The sequence below is a fragment of the Accipiter gentilis genome, chromosome 1 (genome assembly GCF_929443795.1).
Source record: "Accipiter gentilis chromosome 1, bAccGen1.1, whole genome shotgun sequence".
In the NCBI taxonomy this organism is placed as follows: Eukaryota; Metazoa; Chordata; class Aves; order Accipitriformes; family Accipitridae; genus Astur; species Astur gentilis.
Window position 1 is genome coordinate 29,164,402 of NC_064880.1, and position 25,041 is coordinate 29,189,442.

General features: G+C 37.2%; 2 protein-coding genes across 6 annotated transcripts; one reads left to right on the top strand and one right to left on the bottom strand.

The window, feature by feature from the left end:
- Window positions 1–45: 45 nt before the first annotated feature.
- Window positions 46–5,863, top strand: FKBP7 (FKBP prolyl isomerase 7). The gene is given in 4 exon segments (XM_049813005.1): window positions 46–512; window positions 2,114–2,265; window positions 4,522–4,655; window positions 5,517–5,863. Coding segments are annotated over 4 exon segments (915 nt in total). The 3' UTR covers window positions 5,679–5,863.
- Window positions 5,864–6,935: 1,072 nt separating this feature from the next.
- Window positions 6,936–24,939, bottom strand: PJVK (pejvakin). 5 transcript variants are annotated; one of them, XM_049811490.1, is made up of 9 exons: window positions 24,740–24,939; window positions 19,052–19,183; window positions 18,874–18,938; window positions 16,002–16,176; window positions 13,625–13,820; window positions 11,958–12,099; window positions 11,112–11,229; window positions 9,241–9,345; window positions 7,301–7,864 (listed from the first exon to the last, which is right to left on the bottom strand). In XM_049811490.1, exons 3-9 carry the CDS (start codon window positions 18,898–18,900, stop codon window positions 7,563–7,565), a joined length of 1,065 nt encoding a protein of 354 aa, XP_049667447.1. In that variant the 5' UTR covers window positions 18,901–18,938; window positions 19,052–19,183; window positions 24,740–24,939; the 3' UTR covers window positions 7,301–7,562. The 5 variants fall into 5 exon arrangements, with proteins under 5 accessions (XP_049667419.1, XP_049667447.1, XP_049667438.1 ...); XM_049811481.1 differs by lacking the exon at window positions 24,740–24,939 and having other exon boundaries at window positions 19,052–19,306; XM_049811462.1 differs by lacking the exons at window positions 18,874–18,938; window positions 19,052–19,183; window positions 24,740–24,939 and adding an exon at window positions 6,936–6,965 and having other exon boundaries at window positions 7,554–7,864; window positions 16,002–16,357.
- Between the last annotated feature and the right edge of the window lie 102 nt (window positions 24,940–25,041).

Genomic DNA, 25,041 nt, shown 5'->3' on the forward strand with positions numbered 1-25,041 from the left:
GGCCCCGGCGGCGCCACCCGCCCCGCGGGGCGCTCCGCATCTCCCATGCGCGCCCGGCCGCGCTTCCCGGCCCCCGCCCCCCAACACGCCCCCCTCCCCTCTCCCGTCGATGTTTCCTGACGTCCCTTTCACTTCCTGAGCGGAGGGGGCCGGCCCGAAGGACCGCCCGCCCCGCGGCTGCCTGGGCCCGGCCCGGCCCCGCGTCCGGGGAGGCTGGGGCAGCGCCGCAGCGCGGGCCCGGACTCCCGCCCCTCGGCCCCGCGGGGACAAGTGCCACGCCGGCGGCCTCCTGGAAGCGAGATGGGCCGCAGGCTGACTCTGCTCCTCCTGCCGCTGGCCCTGCTGGCGGCCCCGGCGCAGGCCGAAGGCGGCACGGCGGCGGCGGCGGAGGAGGTCAAAATAGAGGTGCTGCACCTCCCCGAGGTCTGCAGCCCGAAGAGCAAGAGGGGGGATCTGCTGAACGCGCACTACGACGGTTTCCTGGCCAGCGACGGATCCAAGTTTTACTGCAGGTGGGTCCCGGGGCACCGAGTAGGGCGGTTGGGAAGGTAGGCCCTGGCCCGGCAGCGTACGTGGCACAGCCTGACCGCCCCCAGGAGCAGCGGGTCACAGCTTGGGCACGGCTTGGGGTCCACGCTAACCACGTCAGCATTAGGAATTTCCCCCCATCTCGGCCTTCCTTTTTTCCTCAGCCGGGTGTTGAAGGATGTCGGATTTACCTAGGGTCAGGAGGGACCAGCGCTGAGGTAAGCTGGAAACCAAAGCCACGCTTAAGACTGGCAGCTATCGCCAGCGAAGGGGACCAGCTGGGAGGGTCGCTGAGAGGACGTAGCCCACACCTCACACGGGGAACCCCTTTGGCAAGGTGAAAAAAACCCCACCATGTTATCCCTTGCCATGTTCTGTGCTGTAATCTGGGCAGAAAAAACTCGGGTTTGGAGAAGGAGCTCCTGGTAGGGGCGCAGACTGACTGTTTTAGACAGAAACTTGAGTAATGCATGCTCTTGTACGTAGTTGGCATTGTGCTGGGCAGCCGTATTATGCTAATGGTCTTTGTGCCCTTCCCTGCTGCTGCTTCCCTTCTGGATTTGTGTTGCCTTCCTTTTTGCCCCAGTGTTAGCGTTTAGGTTTTTGCTTTTTCCTTTTGTCCCATCCATCTATCTTCAGGCTGTTTCAGCTTGGTTTAACTTGCTTTGCACAGAAACTGTTGTGCAAAAGCTTTATTTTTACAGTGCCTCGCTTTTAATGGTGGTGCATCCTACTAGCGAGGCAGGACTCAACCTGTGCAGAACTCTGGACAAGAGTCTTTTCTTTCCTTCAAATACCTGGCTCATTCCTTACCCATATTTGGACAGGTCTTACAGGCAGTGGCCTAGTTTATTACAAAATCTTGATTCGTTCCCCCCACTTGTATCATTTAAGAAAAAATCAATATAGGATAATTCTACATTTAACGGTACCGTTTTACTTGCATTTTTTTTCCTGTTGAACTGACTGACTTTGGCACATACAGTGTTGCTCTCTGACTGTTGAGCTACATGCTGCTCAGTCGCCATTCAATGTAGCTCTCGTACTGGGGACACCTCCTATAACTAGAAGCTGGCTCAAGCACTGAATATCTAAAGTGAACAGAGTGGTGGGTGAGCACACAATACCATAGCCAAGATTGCCAGGTTCCCCCAACACACCCATGCATGCTCCATCCCGTCCCATTCCATCCCACAGTGATGTGAACTGCTGAAGACTTTTTTGTTTCCTAGTAGTGTATTGCTCCCAGCACTCCTCTTCTTGCAGACTTCCTGCAGTGGCGCCTTGTTTCTGGCATGCAGCGTATATGATCAGGAAGATTAGATGTTCTTGTAAGAAGTTAGGGGGTTTTACCTGTTTTTTTTATTTCAAAAGGAGGTTGCCCCTCGCACATCTGAAGATTTGACCTTTAATTAACTATAAATGTAGCAGAAAAACAGTGTTAATACTTTATGTTCTTGCACTCTAAACATTCTTGTGTTCTAATAATCTAATGTACGTTTTTACTGACTGCTAATTTAAAGCTATTTTTATATTTAAAAAAATACTGAATTCACTGTTAACCACTCACAATTCTTTTTAATAGTCGGACGCAAAATGAAGGACATCCAAAATGGTTCGTTCTGGGTGTTGGACAAGTCATAAAAGGGTTAGATGTTGCTATGATGAATATGTGTCCTGGAGAAAAACGGAAAGTGATCATTCCTCCGTCATTAGCATATGGACAGCAAGGATACGGTAAAAAAGTTTTAATATTAAACTTTGTCTTTCCTCTGTTTGACCCTTTCAAAAATACAGTATTGTAAGTGACTGGAAGAATTAGTGCTCCCATTATTTTTGGAGGCACTGAAGGTGATGACTGCAGCTATGCAGCCTAATCCTGCTCATTCCTATGCAGTTTGAGTAGTCCTCATCATAGACCCACACTCAGGCCCTGCAGTTTGCATTAGAATTCAGTACATGGCACCTGATGTGTTTTTCCAAGTACTGCCATAGTACGAAAAATTGACAGCAAAAGGAAGATCTTCATGATTCATATCAGCATTTTTTGTCTTAATCTGTTATATTCTATTCATGTTTAGTTTCTATTACTTGACTCCTACGTGCTTAGCCTTTTAATGACATTCTGCATCTTCTGAGCAAAACAGAATGTAATCCAGTGCATGCCACAGAATTAATCTAAGTAGAAATAAATTGTTTAAAATACTGCTTACATCCTGGATAGGTAATAGATGATATCATCACATTACATAATAATTGCAACAGTACAATGCATGAAATCTGATATGAATTTATAATACTTAAAGTGTGCAGTCTACTGAAAAAAAAAAAGTTCCAGTCAGGAATTTTATGCAGTGTTTCAGCACTCTTAATTGTAGATAACTTAAATTCAGCTCTGACTTGGGTGTAGTAGTTTCTGTGAAAAGGTAGCTCCTGCTCTGTAGTAATTGTTTGGTAGTGATACTATGTCAGAATTCCATGACCAGTTTTGTCTTTCATACAATTCCATTGTAGCCAGTGAACTTTATTAGGAATAAATCTTTCCCCTTGAGCATAATGTTTAATAAGGAAGTCTCGTAACAACAAGGAAAAACGCTGACACAAACAGAAGTATGTTCTTTAATACTAGTGTTAACTGTTTGTTCTAGGTAGCACTTCAAGAAAGTATTATTTTCCTACAGCATACCTGTCCTCTGTCTCAGCGTATTCCTGCATGCTGGGGAAGATGCCTGCCTAATCTTGAATTAGAAAAGATGCATGTGACTTTCTAAATCTTTACGTATCTTTCCTTTGTTGGTATGTATATTTGTGAACTATTGGCACTGAATTCTAGTATTGTATCTTTCTTTCTTGTATTGTATCTTTCTTTCTTTAGTAGTATACAAACTGTGATTTATATTCAGATATATTAAAACCTACATTTTTAAAGCTTGTAAGATTAAAGCCTTTTGAACTCTGAAACCTGTCATTTTCACTATGGATATTTTAGATGAGTAGTGTGAGTAATAGTTTTGTTTACCTTCTGTTTATAAACCAAGTAGATTCTTTAGTTGTTCTTCAGTTTACGAAGGACAGGCACAAGCTCAAAATTCTGTCAAAATTCTGAAGTTACAATGTCATGCTCACTGGCTTTGGCTATGAATAGAAGCAACTTGCATGTTTACATTTTAATTTTACACTGCATGATTTCTTGATGCTTTTTTGGCACTACTTAACTTAAACCTCATTAGATTGTTACTGTCTCTCTTCGGTTCCCTTTTTTTGCCAGATGCATGATACATTGACCTGTGTTTATAGGCAATGATGTTTTTACATCAGATATGAGAAAATGCTTTGACACAGGAATAATGAAGTCTAACATGTTTTTTCAAAATACTCTACTAGTTTGGGTTTTTTGTGGGGGGAGGGGTGAATCAGATGACTTACATTCTATTGCTTCTTTCTAATGAGATGTCTATTTTAAATGCTATTTTACATCAAGTCCTTTAACCATAGGTATAATTCATAGTAAGTTGGTAAAACCTGATATTGCCTGCTTGTTTCTTCAGACAGAAAATACATAGGAGCATTGGTCTATTACTGCAATCTTTTAAATCAGATTGCACATATTGCAGAAGGCATATGTCTTGGAATCAGTCTTTCAATCAGCCCCATCTTATGACAGTATGTGAAGGAGTGAGAACTTTAGAAATACTTGTTTTTCATGATAACACAAACCTTTTCTTAATTTTTTAAAAGTATTTGAATTGATATGAACAATATAGTTTTGTTTCAGGGAACTATATCGTTTGCAAATTTCTCTCAAAATCAGTTATCTAACACAATCTGAACCATCTGCCTGTCTAGCTGTATAATATTTAAATTCAGAGTTTAATCTGAATATTAACACAGCCATTTGTAAGAAAAAAATAAGACACTTGTAAATCTATCATGTGTGTGATCTCTGACCACAGTGCGTGGTTTCTTAAAGGCTTTTTTTTCTTTTATTCATAGCACAGGGCAAGATTCCACCTAACGCAACATTGATCTTTGAGATTGAACTTTATGCAGTAAATAAGGGACCCCGCAGCGTTGAAGCATTTAATAAAATAGACAAGGACAGTGACAAGAAACTCTCTGAACTTGAGGTAATATGATGTAACTGTCCTGGTTTCAGCTGGGATAGAGTTAACTGTCTTCCTAGTAGCTGGTACGGTGCTATGTTTTGAGTTCAGCATGTGAAGAATGTTGATAACACTGATGTTTTCAGTTGTTGCTCAGTAGTGTTTAGACTAAAGTCAGGGATTTTTCAGCTTCTCATGCACAGCCAGGGCAGCTGACCCAAACTGGCCAATAGTGTATTCCATACAATGTGACGTCCCGTCTAGTTTTAGGAACTGGGAAGTAGGGGGGCAGGGAATCGCGGCTCGGGGACTGGCTGGGTGTCGGTCGGCGGGTGGTGAGCAATTGCCCTGCGCATCATTTGTACATTCCAATCCTTTTATTACTACTGTTGTCATTTTATTAGTGTTATCATTATCATTATTAGTTTAGTCTTTTCTGTTCTATTAAACCGTTCTTATCTCAACCCAGGAGTTTTACTTTTTTTTTCCCGATTTTCTCCCCCATCCTACTGGATGGGGGGGAGTGAGTGAGCGGCTGCGTGGTGCTAAGTTGCTGGCTGGGGTTAAACCACGACAGTAACTAATTTGGAATAAATAAGTAATAAAACTGTAGGTGTACTTGCATCAGCGTTATCTTTACATGAGCTGCCTCTGCTACAGTTCATCATGTAAAGCTTCTGTATGCTTACACAAGCTATACTGTGCAATGTTGAAATTAGCTTTGATTAATACATTAGTATGTCTCAGACTTGCTGGGAAGCAAACGTTAGACCTATCTGCACTGGAGTCACAATAACTTATGTTTATACCCCAAGCATCCTTGAAGATGGCTGTTGAGTACTGGCATAAAAGCCCCAATGGTTGGACTTTTCTCTTTTCTTCTAGATAAGCCAGTATTTGAAAGAAGAATTTGCAAGAGATGGCAAAAAACGTCATCCCTCAGTCCATGATGAAATCTTAGCTGATATATTTAAGAAGAATGACCATGATGGAGATGGTTTCATATCAGCGAAGGAGTACAATGTCTACCAGCATGATGAACTCTAAGTACTTAAAAAAAACTTTGGCTGGTTTTGGGACACTGAATTTTAAATAATAATACTTTGTCACAGAATTTTTTGTATTTTTTTTTTATAGTGGCATCTTTTTATAACTCTTAAGGTGACTGTAAAAATCTTATTTTTAACATTCAACTAATGTGTTAGATATTTCAAAAGAAAGAAATAAAATTGGAAAACACCATGATCTATTATTAGTGGTTCCTGTGTCATGTCCCAATCTACAGTATTGCTCAGTAGTCCTTCTCGTTGTGTAAAATACTGATGAAAATAATTATTTCTGTCCTATCAAGCACACAAAAATGATTCCAGTACCTATGGACATACTTGGAACATAACTTCTCAATCCTCTGTAAAATAAAGGGGGAAAACAGAATCCCAGTAACTTTTAACTCATCAAACCTCTGCAGGCTCCTAGGCTAGCTTCTTGAGGAATTGTTGTTTGCAGCAAATTTAACTACAAAAGGCCTTGAAATAAATGAACGTCAAGATAAAAACACAAGTGTTTTTAAAGCAACTTAAAATAACCTCTTTGATGTAATATTAACATGAATAATTTCACGTTCATGAAAAAGCAGTATTTTAAGTGGATTTTTAAACTTTGACTTAGTAATTTTAATAAGCCAGTTTATTCAGCAGCACCAAGTTAAAAATCTCCACTATCATGAGTTACTTGGATGAGGTGGAAGGTGATGGGAGATACTCTATATAAACATAAGTAATTATTTGGGCATCATTCTGGTTTCTTTCACTTTGGAAAAATGCAAAGAACTAGCAATAGTTAATAGACCATACTTCAGGCTCATTAACTGATCTGCTTGTGTAGATGTCATCATAATAGTTGTGTAACATAACCTTACTCTTTTCATGTGAAAAGCAATGGCTGTATTTATTTCAACATGTAATAATCGGATGTACGCAGTGAAAGTGGCAGCACAAGTAAAAAAGCTTCCATACCTGGGTTATCCTTAAAATCATTCTAAAAGGTAGAAAAATATTTTTTAATTGTTTTGCCAGTTGAAGATAGCATGAGGAGAGCATTAACAGTATACTAACCGACAGCACTCCCTCTCAGTTTTGGGCACGATTCTGTAGTGCCCTCTGGTGTTTATATTCTCAACAGATTTAATTTTCTGTGGTTGAGCTCGACCAGTTCAAGACCTTCACCCCTGAAGTCTTGTTGGGAAGGATGTAGTTCTATTATTGTCATAAGCTTCCAAAACATTTTCTGCTAAGCAGTTTTTTCTGAAGACATAAAGTCAAGAGCAGCTGTGACCTAAAATCCAAATGCAGGAGGTGAACTGGCTGGTACTTTTCAGCAATCTAAACAAACTGTTGACACATGGGAATGGCATCCTAATATGAAATGCCTATCCCTAGTTTTAGTTGTTCCCTTTTGTAAATGAAACATTAGACTGAGCTAAGTTTTCGCATGTTTTTTAATCTGATACTTCAATTAAACATTCATGAGAACACTAAATTATTAACAAATATTCTCATTTTACCATCATGTGCCAATGTAAAGGCAACATTTTGGGGTTTAACAACAAGTTTGTGTAAACAACTTACAATAAGTTCTAGCATATATTTTGACATTATGAAAATTCAGTTTAAACGTACATTTTTCAGTATCATGATAATGAATGGAGAAGGTTCTAGAAAGAAGAAAAGCTATGTCAGGGAATGCATGAGGGCATTTTTAACTAAAATGTCATTGACTGTGAAGCAAATAATTTGAAGATAATAGTGTAATAAAATGTTTTGCACTTTCACTATTTTGCATTTCAACAATTTGAGTCATATTTACTAACTCTGAAAAGTTTGTGGCACAGTTATGCTCATGTCTGCGACAACAGGCACTTACCTAGCTCAGTTACTTTACTCTCTTATGCCAGAGGTCAAAACAGGGCACAGCATGCAATCGTACGTACTTCTGTCCATTAAAAGAGCACTCGAGGCATCCGTAGACTGTCTCCCTTTTAGAACTTCCCATTCCACAAAGGACACAGGGACCTTTGGGGATGTTGTTATTAAGTAAATTAATTCGGATATGAGACCCTTCTCTGAGATAGCCTGTAGAGAGGTCAGTCATGCTCGCAGCTTTTTCATAATAATCTGTAAAAAGGTCCTCCAAGTAAGCATCAGAGTTAGCAATGGTATCCACTACTCTTTTATCTGAAAAAGAACGCACAAAAAAAGAAGCAATGAGTTGTCATTACATTATGAACTGTTTACAAAACCACCTGTCAATCTAATTATGGAACTAACAAGTGATTCATGAAACCATTCTAAACATGCCAAGTTGTAGATTACTTCCCATCAAAAGCCCTGTGTGATGAAAATTTTTCTTTAATTTCTCAAGGCACTGACAAAAGCCAGAATTTTTTGTATATAACCTATATAATTACAGTATTTTTAGAAATACACCTAAAAGACAGGCTTGAGGCAAGTTTTTGAAAACTTGGTGCCAAATCAAATCACAGCTGCATACTTTCCTGTGTAACCATTTTTATTTTTGCATTTCTAGTTTTATTTTCTAAAAATTGTAAATTTACTTTTTTTTCCTAGTATTTACCAAAAAAAAAACCACCCAACATACCAATACTTAAAAGGTTTAGAAAATTTGGAGGACTCCATGTTGACCTAGCAGATTTCTGAGCATCCAAACACCCCAGGAAGAAATCACTTTTGGAACTACCTACCGTTTTCCTCTCTCTTCAGGGACTGATTAGTTTAGACTGGATGACAAACTTTCAGGCAGCTACAGCTACTGAGATGTATCATACCCACTGAAGATTTATTCCCTTAGTGTGGACTGGAGCAGCACTGAAGGCTTGGTCCATAAAAGCCCTTTGATCAAGGACAGGATACAATGAGCAAGGACACCTATACAGAGCCAGCCCTTAGATGGATATGTTTACTGCTCAACATTTATCTTCACAGTCAGATTTGCAGATTTCCAAAATACTTAGACCAAGGAGTGTTAAAAGTATAGGCTCTTGTTCTGAAGAAAATATAGCTACATACAGTGATACTCGGTTTTGTTGGATATTGTGTTCCTATCAGAACAAGAAGAGAACTAAGATGGTATCTTGCCCATGTCCCTGCCATGTGAACATATAGCCTAAAGAGTACATCCAAATATTTAAATCAGTATTGTTTGATATTACTTAAAGAGTTAGCCCTGAAATATTATTATAGATTATAACTTGTATTGCATAACACTAGCTATAAATGGCAAGCACATGAAATAGGCTTAATGTTAACTGAAATTAGTTGTATAATTACTCCATACAAGTTTATCATCAGCCATAAATTTTTATTTTAAGATTTTTAATGAACAGCAATACCATAAATTTGTTATTTGTGAAAGAGATTCTCAAATATAAATTTTAATAATTTTACAGTCATTTCAATACACAAGAAATTAAGAAAGATACATTTTCCATTTAAATTTTCTTCTTTAAACGTTCATCTTGCACACAAATAAACAGAAATACACTCTTCATGCATTAACTAAGCCATTTGGATATAAATATCAAAAGTCATACTTCGATGAAACAGATTACTCTTTAACCTCCTTAATTTGGTCAGTGAAGATGATCCAGATTTCTCTTTTTCAAATCCTCCTTTTGAAATTGGAGTCACACAGAGTTCTGTAAAAATTAAAAATAAATTTTTAGAAAAATAAAATATAAAAGCATTAATTGCACAACAGAGTTTAATATGCTTTCAAATCTATAAAGCTAAGAGTGATTAAATTCAGCTTTGCTAATGGTTTTAATGGCTAGTAGCACTTTTTAATACAAGTCTGCCCATAGAATCAAGTGACACAGATTGAGTGGGAATTTTAAAATGTTGGTGGCTTACATTGTCAGAGTTTGGTTTATACACAATTTATGGCTACATTAAGGGACTGAGACAGGCAATATCATATAAATCAAAGCCTTGCTTCTGAAGGAGAAACGTTTCGATGACCTCATTTGAAACAAAAAATGAAAAATAATCAGCAAGGCTGTGAGTTCTGTAGTCATCTCTTCCAACACCAAATCAACTGCTAAAACGCTTTTTTTTTTTTAATAAAATTAAGTATCATGTAAGTTTCTATCCAAAACACGAAAGAAAACCTTTAAAGTGAAATATAAGGGTAATCAATTAATAGGAGCTGAAAAAACATGTTTTAAACTTTCTCAATAGAGAATTCTTTTTAATTATGCAAATACAAACATCAGCTTCATTGATTATTTCACTGATAATGACTTCAGGAAAAACACTGTGCATGTACCTACCATTGCATAAAGGCAAAATAAAATTAAAACACTTCTAAAACCGAAACTAAAGTTGAACATCATGGAAGTGAATATAACGAACTACCATACTGCATTATTGCTTTTACTTTTAATCCAGTAATTATGCCTGGTTTGGAGTATATTTAAAGTTTTTATAGAAGGGTAAAGGTATTTCATGGTTCAGTAAAAACGTGCTTTACATTGCAGAGTTATGTACATTTTATACCATGTATGCCAAACAGTATGGAGCTATTTGCAACTTTTAAAACATAGTGCTATACAGATCTGCAGAGACAGAGATTACTTCCCTAACCAGGTCTTTTACCTTGCTATTTACAGAAAGCCACAATGATATAGAGAGTCAGGCAATTCCTGAAACAGTTGAGTGACGCTCACAGAGGTTCCCGTATTTAAGTACCTGTGAATCTGGTGGTTAAAACTTAAGCTAACATTACTCTAGTCAGTAGGGAGTTTTGCATTTGATATTATCAAGTACTAGATCAAATCCTAAATTGACTTTCTGGTTTATTACAAACAATGTTGATAACATTGATAGTGTTATAAGCCACACTTTAATTAGTGCAAATAACGTAAATACATAAGTGCAATCCTCTTCCCAAAAGGAGAAAAACTTACAGGAGTTATGCAAATTTTTTTTATTAGTTTCCAGTAACTGCGATTATTTCTTCCTAAATATCTTCAGATACCCATATGTGGAAAAAATGTTAGCTTAGTTTAGAAGTCTGCACGGTCTCTTCTTTTCTTGGGTCTTTACTTGCCTATTTTATGCAAAACTCATCAGATGGTCTCTTAAGCCTGTTCCTTACAGGCTAGAAATATAAGGAAGTGATTTTTTTTGTTCCACGCAAATGTGGGGTTTAAAAAAAAAAAAATCACAAAATCATACTTAACTTTTAAAAAAATGTTTCCATGACAGACTATTTTCTAGCACTTGCCTTGTTTATCTTCTCAAGAATTGTCTCCCTTAGAAAGTCAGACTACTTATGTGCATAAAATTAAAGCATACGATCATATGGGATCTGGGCTTATATATATCAAGAGCAAGAAAACAGTTTTAAAAACTCAGATCATTATAAATAATAGCAGTAATGACAGTAATTCACATCACTTACCAAAATTACCATCCAAATGAATATAAAGTTCAAATACACTAAAAGCAATAGTCGTATGCGCAGGAAAAACAATGGCTTTGTCCCTCCCTTTATAATTCTGATCTTCAATAATGTGAAACTGTAATTTAGAAAAGCATCAAAAGAAAAAAAGTTACAAATTGAAATGGAAAATTAAACAAAACAATATCTGTACTGTATATATTGAGAATTATAATGCCAGGAGGAAGGTTTGAAATTGAAGATCAAATTTCACAACTAAAGAATTTTCTATTAACAACTTGCATTTTCATAAAGTTTGATACAGAGCTAGTAACTTAACTTTCATCACTCATTGAAAATGATGTGAATGATTTATAAATACTAGTAATGGGCAAACCTCAGAAGATTTGTAGGTTCAATTATTCAAACACACTGAAGAGAGAGAGCTAGGAAGAACATAAGACAGGGAGTAAGATGCCGACCCTTGAAATAATAACATCCTGAAATTCCAATGTGTTATAGATGATGAATACAATAATGAAAGCAGTAATGAAAGATAGGTTATACATTTATTGGAGATTCAAACTAAGTAGTAGTAAATTCCACATTTTTGCTGAGGCTTCACCCAAAGCAATGGCTCATTGTCTAGCCATCCTTTCATGCATTTCCCATCCCTCAGTCACATAAGCAATACTAACGACAGACCAACTTTTAATTCAGTTTATATCAGTGCAATAACACTGATTGACTTCAGATTTTTTCTGAGCTTCCATCAGTAAAAATGCAATTAAATCCAACCACAACATAGAAAAATGAGCTTTTTACATTTGTTCATTTAAGTTACAGAACTTTGTCGAACATACTTACCCTCATTGTCTCTCCACGCATTCCAGTATGAACAGTTAATGAGCACTGCCTTGTAGTTCTAATACTTTCCATGACCACGCACAAAATTTCCATCCTACTTTTTCTTGATTGATGGACTAGACAATGATCAAAGTTTATCTTTCTAAAATCAAGAGGGAGGCAGGAAGGAAATTCAGAGATTATTAGCAATTTACAAAGCAGCTAATAGAATTAGTAACTTTAAATCAGTAAATAAATCACCAGAAGTTCTGTCTCACAGCAGTAAAACAACTGACTGAGGAGGTCTCTGGAAACTTAACACTGATTTATAGTGTTTGGGAACAGAAGCACTAAAAAATACAAGGAAAGCCAGTAATGTACGAACGTTAGGGAGGATGTGTGGGACACCCTGGAAAATTCCAAGTCTCTCCATCAACACGCCCTACTTAATAACAACTTTTTTTAAAGCGATATAATTAATGTCAGTCAGTAAGACTTTATGAAAAATAGACAGTAAAAGCAATAACTGTAACGCTTTACCTTTGGGCTTCTATAAAGCTTATGATGATGCAATGTTTTGCTTAGAAGCCTAAGTGATACCTATACAAGCTGGCATACACTCAATCGATTAAAAACTGGTTAACTGATACGTGTCAACTCTAACTGAAAAATCCTGTATCACTTGTAAACATGGAACAATCATGAAACAAGTGTTTGTAGAAAAATTTCTACAGGCATAGGCTCTTAGTCCTATAACATGGAATATTTTTATCAGCAGACTAGGACCTCTTCCCCCACCCTCAATTATTAATGATAATGTTTGGAGGTTACAAATAAACCAGAAAAGGTAGGTACAGAACATGAGAGGTTACAGATACAAAATGGCATGCACTCTTTGGTAAATAACTACAAGGAAACAATATATATTTGAAAATACCAAATGTCACATCATGCATAGTAAATAATTTACTGGGATGCAACACTGGGATTCACTGGGATAACATTGTGGCCAAGGGATAATCTTTGAAATATAACCTAGAGAATTACACCTAGAATTAGTCATATCATATTTCTATGCGTTTGAGATTTGTGCTAGCACTACAGGAACACCAAGTTCGGTTTCAGCATCCACAGCTCAAGAAGGGAGTTGGAAAAATGGAGAATGCATTTAGAGAAGAGCCACAGGAGGTTATGAAAAATTGAAGTAGATAAACATACTTTGCTTTTCAAAGAAAAGGCTGTGTAATAACCTCATAAAACCTTTAAGTACCTACACTGGCAATAAAATGTATGGCTCTCTAGTTCATCGCACAAAGGCAAAGAAATCTTAATTCTGAAACCTGAAGTTGGGTAATATAATTCAAAGTAAATTTCAAATTTTCAACAGTATGGAATAACATAGATAGGACCTTGGATGGACTCTTCTTCTCTGGATTTTTTTTTTTATTTTTTTTCTGGAAAGATGCACTGTAATTCAAACAAAAATTAATCCAGAAAAATTCTACAGTCTGTGTTACACAGAAGGTCATGTGTTTAATCCCAGTGATCCAACCTGAAACTCTTGGAAAATATCAGATGGTAACTGCTATTGATTGGCTAAAAATAATCAAAACCTAACCATTTCAGAGGTTCAACCTAACTGCATGAAATACAATTATGGAACCAAAAAACGAAAAATGCAATACAACCTTGTAGTAAGTTCTTTAAGTAATGTTGGTACTTCAACCTCATGTTTGGTCACTATGCCAAACGAAGCTTTAAAGGCAACAGAATCTGATCCAGCAACATCAAAACCAACATCATTCATTATCTGATTTCCTCTTCTACCGTTAAGTGAAACATCTGATTTGTCTTCATAGTTGAGCAACTGGTAAGATGAGACACCTGCGTAAAAGAAGATAACCGTTGTGTGATGAAAAGTCTGAATGCACTATTTTTACACAGCAAGAAGAGAATAAATGGTACTGTTCCTACTGTGCTTAACCATTTTGATATGAAATTCAGAGCTACATTGAGCACTTATTTATTGGTGTTACTACTGACGACTAATGGAAAGAGAGCGCATAAGGGTCTGCAGGATTTCAGTGCCTCTCCCTGGCAGGGTTGTGCCCGTGCTCCTGCACGTGATATGTCCTGGGCATGAAATGGTGATTAGGGCTATTTCTACATTTCTACATTGTTATTCTCCTAAACTACTTTCACCTCTAAGTACGCTATTGGTACTTGTATAAACTAGACGTAGCATGTTCTGGGCTTAATGACAGAGGCTCTGAAACACAAAATGACTTAGTGAAGGCCACACAGAATATTAAAACTAGGAACAAAATGAACGCCACTGTGTGTAAAATAGTATTAGTGAATTCTGAATTTTGTCTAGATGCAGTCCAAATGAACCTAATATTTCTTCTTTTTTGCAATACTTGAATGAGACATGGATGTGCCAGTAACATTAACTTTGCCTTTTACCTGACATGTCACAATTAGAAAGACTTACTGCACTTTCCATGTATGCCTGAGGATTCCAGGGACAATGTCAGTTTATTTTGAAAAAAAACAACAGATTATTTCTTACTTGAAAGTTTTCATCGATTTATTGCACAATCAAAGGGTAGGTGCCGAAACATTTCTATAATGCTTTCTTTATAACCTTAAATACATGTTACACTAACAGAAAAACATTAGAATGCATTGGTTGCCAAATTAAAATGAATAATGCAGGTAGAACACAGGGATTAAGCATCCAAATACATTTGAGAGTCTGGGGTTTACTCCTTTTTTTTTTTTCTTTTTTTTTTTAAACCTTTGAAGCTTTTAGGATAAACTGACATTACAAAGTCACCAAGTATGAATCCTGTTTGTCTTTATTTTTAACCAAAAAAAAAAAAAAAAAATTTCATATATTTTTCATAATTCTAAAAAGACTGAACATTTATTTGTTGCATAAAAAAGGAAATTAAACTACAAAGTACTCTGCTAACATTAAAAGACAACACTTTCTGCACATGACATCTAACCTTTACAGAAAAGACTAGTAAGGTTTTGTGAGGCTTTCAATGAGATTTTGCAACCTCTTTCTCTGACTTTTTAATGCGATTTTTCAATTTTTTTCATTCAGGACAAGCCAGCTGACTTGTCCTGAATGTAAGACTAATAGGATTAGTAGGATTCCAATTTTTTTCATCATGCTTGCGTCCTGGCATCACTCCTTTGTGGGGTCAACTGGTATTTCTGTCTTGTGCTCATACTGGTTTGTCCTAGTGGAGTTTTTAATTAAAGCAATTGTGCAATTAATGCGATCGATAATTTTGTCAAAATGGACCTATTTTCAAAAGAAAATAAAGCAATAAAAATGTTTTGGGGAAACATAGCATGTTGACAAGAATTACACAGACTTTTCAAAGAAAGGTACGGGAAAATATAGGCAGTATAGTTCAATTCTGCACCTCCTAATTCTCACAGAATCTCCTCAAATAATTTCTGATATTGCATAGCAAAGGCAATTGAAACACAGTTAAGCTCTTTAAACACACACAAAAAAAGGTTACAAATGTGGAAAAAAATCTTATGGAAATCCAATTACTTCAGTCAGATTGCTGTTATTGTTAAATGCTTCTGCCTGCACAGAGCCCAGCTGAACACCAAGGATTACTAGCATGGGACAGCTGCAGAACTGAGGCCATGCTTGCATACTTAAAAGCAAGTATATGGAGAAAGGTGAACATTAACAACAAATTTTAAGTAGCAATTAATCAACATACATCAATACATCTATCAAGAATCTGTTGTGAAACTGAATTTGTTTCATATTAGTGCAGAAAATATCAAGGCTTTTTAGTATAGTTGACTTTTTTTTTTTTACTCTTTTTCCAGAAAGTCCTTTTCTTTTTTTTTTTTTTAACTTGTACTTTTTTCTTAAATATTTATTACATGACTAAGCAAGACAAATTTTACTAGCCATGTACTAAAGAACCATCATACTACCTGAACAGTTTAAACTATGTCTACTGTTCCGTATTTACTAGAAAACATGCAATTTTCCACTTTGAAGAAAGATAGAAATCTTACCTGCAGAAATTTCTTTCTCCCCTTGAAGAATGTCTTTTAATGTGAAAGGTGTTGAAGCAAATTTAGACTTTTTTGAAAGCAAACATTTTCTTTTCTTAATCACAAGGCTCAGAGGTTGGTATTTATCAGCTTCACTGAGACTGGGCACTGGAACTAGTCTTCCTCCATCACCAACCTGTTTAACAAAGTTTTTGGTTGCAGCAGCAAACATATTATGACATTAGTAATGATAATAATAAAAAGTTCTGTATCAAGTGTAACTTCCAGACATCAATCCCATGTTCAATTCTTTTTACAATGTTCTTTCAAACAAATTAACATGTTTTGGGTTGTTGGTGTTTTTTTAAAAAAGCAGCTGTCACACTGTTTTTTTTAGATCAATTTATATTTTACTTGGAAAGAATCAACAGCTACCAAGCTTCTATGGTGCATTGCTCGAGACTTCTCTCAAAGACCTTCAATTAAGCTCTCTAATTCTGTATGATGAATAATGAATTACCAGCGTAAACTGATAGGGAAATGGTTGCCCTTTCCTTGGCAGTTTAATGCCAATGTTTGAAAACAAAATTTACAATCTTAGAAACAGAAGACAGTAATTTCTGCAACCCTCAACTTCCCATTAGTAGTTATTGATGTATCACTGTTTATCGGGTCCTTGGTGCAGCTGAATTCCAGTGTTTTACCAAAACCCAACGAAGCAGCCCAGATGCGCTCCGGGAGACCGCCCGAATTACACATTCATGAAAGCTGGTAGTAGGTCTGCTGCGACGGTATTGCCTTTCAAGAGCAGTTGCATAATCTACCTGCGAAAGCTCAGCTGGGGACTGAGTGGTACGGAGGTCTTTGGGAACACCTGGGCCAAAGCGTAAGATTAGAGACGGCTGGGCGCAGGGGGGAAACAGCAGTGGGCTTTCATTACATGTTATTCTTCCCCTGTGGACTCAGCTGTCTGTAACCCAAAAGCTAGTTTTGAGACAGGCCAGCTGCACGTATTTGGCTTAGAATACTGAGAAATTCGCTAAATCGTGAGAATCGTGCAAAATAATAACAGTAAAATTGCAGACAGAAGTGAGATTATTGATACAGCATTAAGGAGCAGCTCAAGGATACAAGAGAGAAAGCACCGGTGTAAAGATACAAAATTGTAAAGAGCCAGTATAGAGCACCGTGGAGGATCTGTGAGGGAGGCCGCAGGAGCTGAGCCACCCTCATGTAAACAATGACTTTACTTTCTTGCAAGAGTGGTGAACATAAAACTGCTAGACCTTGCAGCACATCCTCCAGAGACTCCTTTTGCAGTTACAGTAGGTAAAAAAACACCAGCCACAGGCTTGTAAAGTTATACTTTAATATGATTATTATTCCTGGTTCCCAGGTAAAAACTTTTGTTTGGTTGGTTTTTCTTCTAAGTAGGGTTTTCACATGAAAGCATTTTAAGGACTGTTTTTATAATATGATCACTTATTTAATAATTTAACATGTTTCAATTTAGTCCTTTCCAGTTCTTCTGTAGCTATTTTTAAACATTCAGACTATCAGGAAATCCAATAAAAAGGCAAAACCAGGAGTATATTACCTCAGCTACCTAAGATGAAAGGAAAGGCTGCTGGCACTTTCTGCTTACTCTAGAGGGTACTGAAAAATCAAAGCTGATTATACATAGACTTTGAACTGAAATCATGTGAAATGCTGGAATTCAGTCTGACTGTAATTGATATTACACTGCACTAACAAAAAAACCCTGTACATATTTACTCAATCAAAACACATTACAGAACTTAAAAGGGTTTAAAGGGAAGGAAAAGCTAAGGAAATTCTTAAATTAAAATTGCCCATTCAGTCTTGATTTAGATTTATCCTGTATATGTCTTATAACTATTTGACAGGATACTATTTTTTCTACATGTTATTAAGCTCAGCCGGCACTATTTATTCAACATGTGTTTGTGTTTCTCTTGCTTAGTATGTGGTCATAGATCATACTTAATCTGAACCTAGCACTAATTTTGATAACGAATAGTTTCATTTGATACGTTTACATGGTACTCCTGTTACTCTAACACCCTATAATCCACCATACATGCCGCAGCAGCTGTTTGTAGTGCCCTCATTGCCGCAGGTCAGAGAAAAGGAGTGCAACTACATTCACATTGCCATGTTCAGAGAACGTTAATTTTGCGCATCCAAGTGAAGAAACCTAAGATATTTCCCCCGTGCCTCCAGTACTAGGCACTGTTGTACTTGGCATACAAGTGTACTTACAAACGTTCAGCACTTCTGCGGCCCTGGAGCCCTCTCATTTTGGGCAACCAATAAATGAAAAACATGCTGTGCATACGTTCTGCCCGAGTCAGCACTTGAATAAAAAAAATCTTGCCTTGTCTCTCCAAGCTGCTCACATGCGGGTTCAAGGCTACCTCTGGGGAGTGCCAGGGCTGTAACCTTCTGTACCTCTTAGCACAGAGCCGCATGACGATAGTGACAAGGCATCCCAACCGCCTTTGCTATGCAGGATCCTTCACAGAACAAAAGGACTTTTCTAGCCCGATCTTAGCCCACCTTTACACACTGCTGGAATGAGGTCAGACTGGAAACCTCACCATGACCCAGGCACCTTTTTAAAAAACAAATGAAAAAATATGACCAAAAGAGATCCCCCCTCCCCCCGATTGCCTAGTATCCATCTATGATGACCTTTGTTCTTAAGTGAGCCCCCCTGAATCATATATGAACTCGTTGGTGTCAGAGACAAAATTATTCCTCCAGTTTCCCCATTTTCTCGATCATGAGAACACACTTTCTTTGTGTTACCCCTTCTCTCTTTAATTGTATTCCCTCTGACTCTTGTAAATAAATAAATCAAGACTCTTACTGGCAGGAGCCTCATTTGCTGATTCATCTGCAGAGCAGGTTCATCTATAGTTGGAAGGTGGAATTCTGTGCAAGAAAAAGTATGAAGTGATGTAAAGATACAATGTTCTACTTTTAGGGGGTTTTAATTGATTTTCCTGACCCTTTAACTCTAGCTTAACTCTGCTCTCTGGTCCTACCATGCTCTTGTTCTGCTTCTGTTTGAGTTGTCCATCCCCAGTAGACTGAAGGTCACAAGCCCCAACACGGAGAGCAGTTTCAAGGTATCTTATCCAGCTCTGTGTTCTGCAGTTTCTTTGCTGTATCTTCACCTGCGTTAAATAGCAAGACAGTTTCATATGCAAGATGAGTTCTGTTTCTTCAGAATGGGCCTTAGTCATGGAGTAGTAACAGAGCAAACAAGTATTAGCTACAGATAGCTGAGAATTTTGATGCTTAAACATTGTATTTTTTCATTACATCATGTTGATATGAACCTGAAGATTATTTAATAGTAAAATCTAGAGGACAGTCCTGTTTCTGCATAAATTTTGAAGATGCAGAATGGTGTTAGTAGTTATTAGGTAACTCCATAATGATTTTTGGTTTATTATTAGATAGTTATGCCACACTATTTCTGCGGGAATGTTGGATACCTATAATTATGGGGTGTCTAAAGATGCATTTATAGGCTGACCTAAGGTGCATGCAAGCTAGAGGCTTGCCCAAGGAACGGAAAATGTGGAATTATCTCACTCATTTCAGTCCAGAAATCTAGAATCATCTGCAGATGATTTTGATGTTTCTGTAATCCACATGAACTGATCTGATTTTAATTTGTTTCTTGTCGCAGTCAACCATATCATAAAATTAGTATAATTAACCAGTCAGCTGATGGGAGAAAAGTCATCTTAAGTGTTAACTGACTGGATAAAGTGAGTTAGTGTTTCTCTTGAAAGGGTTAAACCCACATTGTTGGTAATTTATTTAATATCTTAGTGTACAAAAAGGTGCCGTCAATGCCAGACCACCTGACTTAAGTGCCTCTGAACTATATTACATTTACCTACAGATCTTTACAAAAGAACAAGTGCAAAAATTTAACACCTAAAAACCAGCAAAATAAAATGCTACTGAAAAAATGACTTGCTAAATTCCGTAACATTCCAGCAGATGGCAGAAGCATTTCCCTAGAAAGGAAGGCTCTGTGCAATATAGATCCTGTTATATTTCAGGAGGTAACAAAAATAACAATTTATGGGACCAAATATGGTCCTTATCATATATATGCTTTTTTTTTTTTTACAACCTAAGTGATTTTAACAGCACTTGCCTTTTTTTTTTTTTTTTTTTTTTTTTTTTTGCAAGGTGGAGTTCGTCTAGAGTTTCTGTTGTATAAGCAAAACCAGTCAGTTTAATACCATGACTTACATCACTTCAGAGCTCCTGAGTATGAAGTGCTGAACTCCTGGTCTAGCAGTTTGCTGGGGTACTGGGGTCACTTGGCATAATGCTTGCAGTGATTGCTGCTCAGAAAGCATAATGGTATTTAGACACCATTGCGGGAAGAAAAGTAAGTTAAAGCAAGATTAAGGTTTTCAGCAAACTTAGCTTCAGCAGAGATACTTCCATGTTGGATTTCTTTGTTATATAGTTCAAGTGTAGTGAAAATTTAAATCAGTTCACAAATGCTATTTTAATTATGCAGTATAGGGGAACAATTAAATTAGCTATGGCAATATTATTATTTTCTGTAGACTTACTTTATTAAGCTCTCACTTTGGTAGAGCAGTAAAAAAAATACAGTCACTCCTTGTGTATCTGAAACTGAATTGGTTCCTTATGGAAACCTCTCTGGGCAGCAGGATAAATACACCATATCAAAATTAGAGAACTCAGAAATTCAGGGAGGAAACTTGTCAAAAGCCTAGTCCTAAAATGTTTTAAGTTCCCCACATTTAAAGCACATTTTACTTCTTGTGGAGCCAGATCCTTTCGCATATTCCACTACTATCTGTAGTCTCAGAAGAAAATTTTAATAAGAAGCTTCTAGAGTTAAGTATTTTAATGGACTTCCATGTTTTATTTACATGGAACTTTTGCGTGTGAACAGTTTCTTCAACAATTAGAATGGATTTGAAAAAAAAATTAAAAAGTTGCAGGAAACACTTGTCCTTTTCTAGACAGGTATCTAAAACATACCATTAAGGCTGTTCTAAATTATTTTCAAGGTCATTTTCAACAGTCCATTTGGAAGACAGATGCACACACTCACTATTACTATGTTTTCTATACAATACTCTTCAGGTTTACAGCTCAAGTAAACTGTGTTGGAACCTCCTTCTATTCTCTGCCACAGAATAGACTGTGATAATACATATTCATAGTCCGTGCTACAGTACGCATAAAAGGTAGATTTCCTGCCAGGAGGTGCTGTATTACAGTGTGACACTTGCCCAGCAATCAAAGTATTAAAAGCTGCACTGTACTGTAAGCATTACATCAATGAAAGGCTACAAGATGTGGAGTTCAACTGGCTTCTCTACGGCTTTTGGTTGACATCATCCCCCTTTCACCTTTGTACAAGCAACATCTGTTGACTTGATGAAAAGGGAATGTGTTGCACAGTTGGCTCCTTTGTACCACTTCACTGCCTTCTCACTAGAGCCATGTTAATGATGAAAAGGAAACACAAAAGAGATTAAGGAGCATACGTTCTGGTGATAGTTTTATATGCTCTTCCACAGACTTACACTATCGCTGGCTAAAGTGTACGAAATATCCCAGCTTTTCCTTCTTTGTAATTGCCTTAATATTATCGGCAGTATTTTTAATGGGCAGATGGATGTGTTATCTGTGAAGCATTTACTAATAACAAATGCAAAAGTAGTACTCCAGAGAGAGATTTGCTGAGATAGTGTGTTTGCATTTAAACTTACTACCTGTGAGAAGCGGGCACATCTTTCAGCCAAAAGAAGTGGTCGTTTGTTACATAAACATTACTGCATACAATTAAGCTACTTTCATAATCTAGCATTATTAGCTTGTGAAGACAAATGTGGAAACAAACAAGCCAGTGTGACCTAAAGTAGGTTTAATGCTGCCCTTCCTTTGCAGGATGCTGCCCAAGTGGCTAAATCCTTTTTTCCAGCATCTGTGAGTGGGGGTGTCTGTGCTAGAGGAGAGGTTTGTGGGCTTACGCATCCACCTGTATGAGGATACGGAACTGTAGCTGCTGCTGCTGTGCCGCTATGTCTGAAGAAAGATTACAGAACAAAGGATTTGTCTACTGTGATACAATTCACATTGGCCATGCTAATCTGTCTGATGGGCACTGGTACAGTTATCTTTATACAATACTTCCTTCAGTAGCAGGCATATCTTGTTCCTTGCTGCTTCTCCTTATGTTTTAATCTGAGCAGTAGTAGGCTTGAACTGGATTTATTTTTAGCATTCCCACTAGCTCTTCTGTGATACTGGGCAATTAACCTCCATCTATGAAACCTCCTGTATGTGGCTGTGGTAATATATCACTTCCCTGAGCAGGATACTGCAAGAACCAACTAGTATTATAAAGTATTCTCAGATCATTGGATACAGAGTATTTATAAAGAGAAAAAATGAAGTAGGTGTTTGTAGGGCATGCAAGAATTCAGTATCCTCTTTCATAATCACCTCTATGCTTATTCAGGCTGTTCCTTCTCAGGCTACGAGAATACTTCCTCATCTAGTTTCCTAATTTTATTTTTTTTTTCCCAACATGCGTAGGCATAAAATAAGAAGATACTTGAGTAGTTTCCAGATACTAAACATTTTAACAGATAGGTGACATAAAAAATTCTTGTCACCAAACATAAAAAGCAGCCTGACTAATATTGTTGTACTAGGTTGGCTGATCAGCATTTAAGTGAAATCATCTCTTGAACTAGAATTGAAGAATGGATGTGCCCTTGTGCTGTTATCACCTCAATTTCTTTGACTGTTAAATGTAATGCCAGGCCCTCAAAAATAACCTATGTAAAGAGGAACTTAAAAGACAATCTACACCTTCAATTTTATCAGTTAAAAAAAATAACTCAATGTCCTCACCAGAACTTGTAGTCGACTTGCAGTCCAACGAGTGTAACCTTTTGGAAATGTTTAATTATACTTCTTTCCACCACTGACTTATCAAAAAACCTGCTCAAGAAACCTGGGATAGTCATGAAATTTGAGCTAGTAATTAGTTTCATTTCTTTGCCAAAGGAAATACAGCCAGACAGTCATCAGTGAGAAAAGCAACTACATATTTGATTTTACTTTGGAACTTTTCCATGTGATTACAAATGTAATCTAATGTTATCTAATCACAGGTAAAAACCATCTTTACACCAGATTCATGTCTGTAACATGCATTTATACCACACTTTATTAACTTGTTCTGAATCCTTTTTAAATTTACCATTATTGAGACGTACTTGGGATATAGGTATGGGATATGCAACCTAGCCTGTCTCTTAGCTACCCTCAGTAGTTACATCTCAGATGTAGCTTTCAGAAATGAAAAACACAGTCTAAATAAAAGACATGATATTTACCGGCCTTGAATAAAATTAGACTCACCACTCAGGCAAAACAAACTATAGAGTACCTCCTCAGCTAGCCCACAGTAGCTCATTAGTTTTGAATGATATTTCAGCTTAGTTTCTTTTAAACTGATTTAGTAATGATTACTTACTCAAAAAATAGTTTTTCATATTCAGGTGCAGGAACAGTCAATATTGTATACTTGTGGTTTTTAACATTTAGACCAACTTAAATATTTAATAAGCTAATAAGGACTTGCAGAACCATGTGGCTTGATACGTTGGCTGGGCAAAAATGCTGTGTATCATCACATCAGAACAGATTTTTGTACCGGCAGTGAAACTTGGAACAGCTTTCTGTGGGCAACAACTTCAGCTGAGTCAGGATGAAATCTTGTCAATAGCCTCCCACACTGTCTCACTTCACCACATCACAACGCCTACATATTTGTGGTTAAGAAGAAGTATCATCTGCCTCTTGGTTAGATTAAGTTTAAATATAAAATTTACTTCCACACTTAAGTAATAGTTTTTATGCTAAATTAGATGTCAGATTGGTACTGCTGCCTCACAGGCGTCGTGCACTCTAACCTATTTCCAAAGGTTTGTTGTGTTGTGTTTTTTTAACCAATTAAGTAAATAATGACATATAGCTTGTCATGCTTCATTTATGCACAGTAATTTTGCTGAGCAACAGTCATCAAAAAGTGTTAGATTTGTTTTGCAAAGACAAAGTATGGATCCCAACTACACAAATGTGAAACCAGAGCTGAATTTCACTTGTAGAATTGTTTAACAGGGGATAAACTCCCAGTCTACAACCTGGCTCAGAGCATCGGTTTGGACGAGATCAGATGTGTACTCTGACACAAGAAAGCATTGCCATTCATGAAGTGTTCTCCCTTCCTTTGCTGTTGCTTCCACCCAGGCAGCATTCCAGACTGGTTGAACACTTGTTCTTTTTACAATGCCAAGAAACAACAAAAACCTTAATTTCTCCTCCTAACAAATTCTTGTTTTCTGTTATGCTTTCATTTTCAATAAAATGTAATTGATTTAAGGGCTGAACAACTGACAAGAACACATAATGGAAAAATCCCACATGCTGTTATTTTTCCAAGATGCCAGAAGGGGTGGGTGTCAAGAAATATTTTATTTTTTATTATTTTTTTTCATTTCCACACCTCTTTTTTCAATTCTATTAGAGAACATCAGGAACCATTTTCCCTACACCCTCTCAACAAAACTTGAGAAACATACTGCAAGCTCCCTTTAATCATAAGAGCAAGCTGAAGTGAAAAATAAAAAGCAAAAGGCTCTTACCAGCTGTAGCATGGAGATAAAACTGGGAACTGCCAAAAAGAAAATTATCTTCTTTGAGACTGCAGTTGGTAGCTCCTGCCAGATTTAAAGGAACTGCACAGAGAATCACATGGGAAAAGTTTTATAAAAATAATCCTGCAGTGGAAAAAGGTTAGAAAGGAACAGGATGATGCTAGTGAGAAGCTGCTGTTTCAGGGCTATTGCTGCCACTACCACCCACCTCTCCAAAATCAGTCTGTACAATATATATTAAAAATTTTACGATTAATAGTTAATTCACTTACCAGTTCATTCAAGAACAA